General features: G+C 72.2%; 1 protein-coding gene across 1 annotated transcript in view; it reads left to right on the top strand.

The window, feature by feature from the left end:
- Positions 1 to 388: 388 nt before the first annotated feature.
- The window catches only part of MNEG_14656 (hypothetical protein), a gene marked incomplete at both ends in the record, with an annotated part of 3,870 nt that continues 2,829 nt past the window's right edge, over positions 389 to 1,429 (top strand). The window contains 2 exons of the mRNA XM_014036872.1: positions 389 to 757; positions 1,059 to 1,277. Coding sequence (XP_013892326.1) covers positions 389 to 757; positions 1,059 to 1,277 — 588 coding nt within the window. The remainder of the gene's footprint in view (positions 758 to 1,058; positions 1,278 to 1,429) is intronic.

Raw genomic sequence — 1,429 nt, 5'->3', positions numbered from 1 at the left:
GCTGAGGGGTGCTGCTTTGGACAGAGTGGACGCGCTGGCGGAATGCTTCCGATGTGCTTTGGCGGCGGGTGATGGAATCGGGGGACGGACGCTCCTCGGGCGTCACTCCCGTGCGCTTTGCACGGAAAAAGCGCGGGCACCGCCGGCAGGCCAGCTCACATGGATGGTCTCAAAGCAGCGCCGCGCGGCGCGGCGGCGTGCGGGCTTCTCAGCTGCACGGCGCGACCCCCTGCACCGCGGCTCGCCCCTGCCTGCGCCGCGCCCCCCTGCAGCATCCGGGTCGGAGCCGCAAGCGGCCCCATCCCTCCTTGCCGCAAAGCGGCGCGCCCTCTCGAACAGCCCCTGCCCACCCCTCCCTCAAACCACCCGCCCGTCCTGGCAACGCGCCATGAAATCAATCAAACCATCAACGCTCCAGGACATCTTATACCAGACCGTCCGCGACCGCGACCACACGGGCACGACCAAGATCCAGCTCGGGGACGCGACCTTCATGGACCCCGCACAGGCCCGCCGCGCCGGCGCCGAGCGCGCGCGCCGCGCGAGCGCCCCCAGCCTGCCCTACCACGGCGCCCCTTGCGACGCCGGCGACGCGGAGGAGGCGGCGGAGGGTGCGGCTGCTGCGGCGGCGGCGGCTGCGGGTGTGATCTTGGCGGCGTGGAAGCCGGACAGTAGCTGGGAGGAGGAGCAACTCGTGAGGATCTATGCTATCCACGGGGCGCTGGAGCCGCGGCACGTGGTGTACGAGCACATAGAGGTGGGGGTCCGGCGGGTGCAAGTCGAGCGGGCGGCCAGCACGATCTGATCTGGTCTGGCCTGGGTGTCGGGGCGCGTAGGGCGGCGCGACCGCCGAGCCGGGCGCAAGTGTGCCTGCCGCGGTGGTGCCTCCGTGATGCTTTACTCCTCGGGCTCGGACCTGGGAGTCATACCACACCCCTTCCTGTGGAAAGCTCTTCCTTCTCATGCCCCCCAAACTCGCCAACTCCCAACCCATCTTTTTGCATCCTCCCCTCCCAAACAACAGCCCCACCCACTCCACCCCACCCCCCCACCCCCAGGTGCTGGTCCACCCCATCACAGTCCGCCTCAACGCGGCGCTCGCGTCCGCCCTCCAGGACTACTTCCAGCTCAGGGACGAGGACGCGCGCCTCGCGAGGCAGTCCGAGTATTCGCGGTCCATCCTGCCGCCAAAGCCCGCCGGCGCGGGCGCGGCGGCGCCGGGGGGCGGCGCCGGCGGCGGCGGCAGCGCAAGCGGCACGCAGGACGGCGGCGGCGAGGTGCTTGGGAGGAGGAGGAGCGGCGACGCGCTCCCGTCCCCGGGCGGCGGGAGCGGCAGCGCCGGCGGCGGCGGCGGCGGCGGTGGCGGCGTGGCGAGCCGGCGGCCGTTATTCATGCGGAGGCAGGCGGCGCTGGCGGGGCTCTCCGACCC

Source organism: Monoraphidium neglectum (genome assembly GCF_000611645.1).
Source record: "Monoraphidium neglectum strain SAG 48.87 unplaced genomic scaffold scaffold04659, whole genome shotgun sequence".
Taxonomy (NCBI): domain Eukaryota; kingdom Viridiplantae; phylum Chlorophyta; class Chlorophyceae; order Sphaeropleales; family Selenastraceae; genus Monoraphidium; species Monoraphidium neglectum.
The sequence above is the reverse complement of the archived record's forward strand: the minus strand, read 5'-3'. Positions and strand labels throughout refer to the sequence as shown.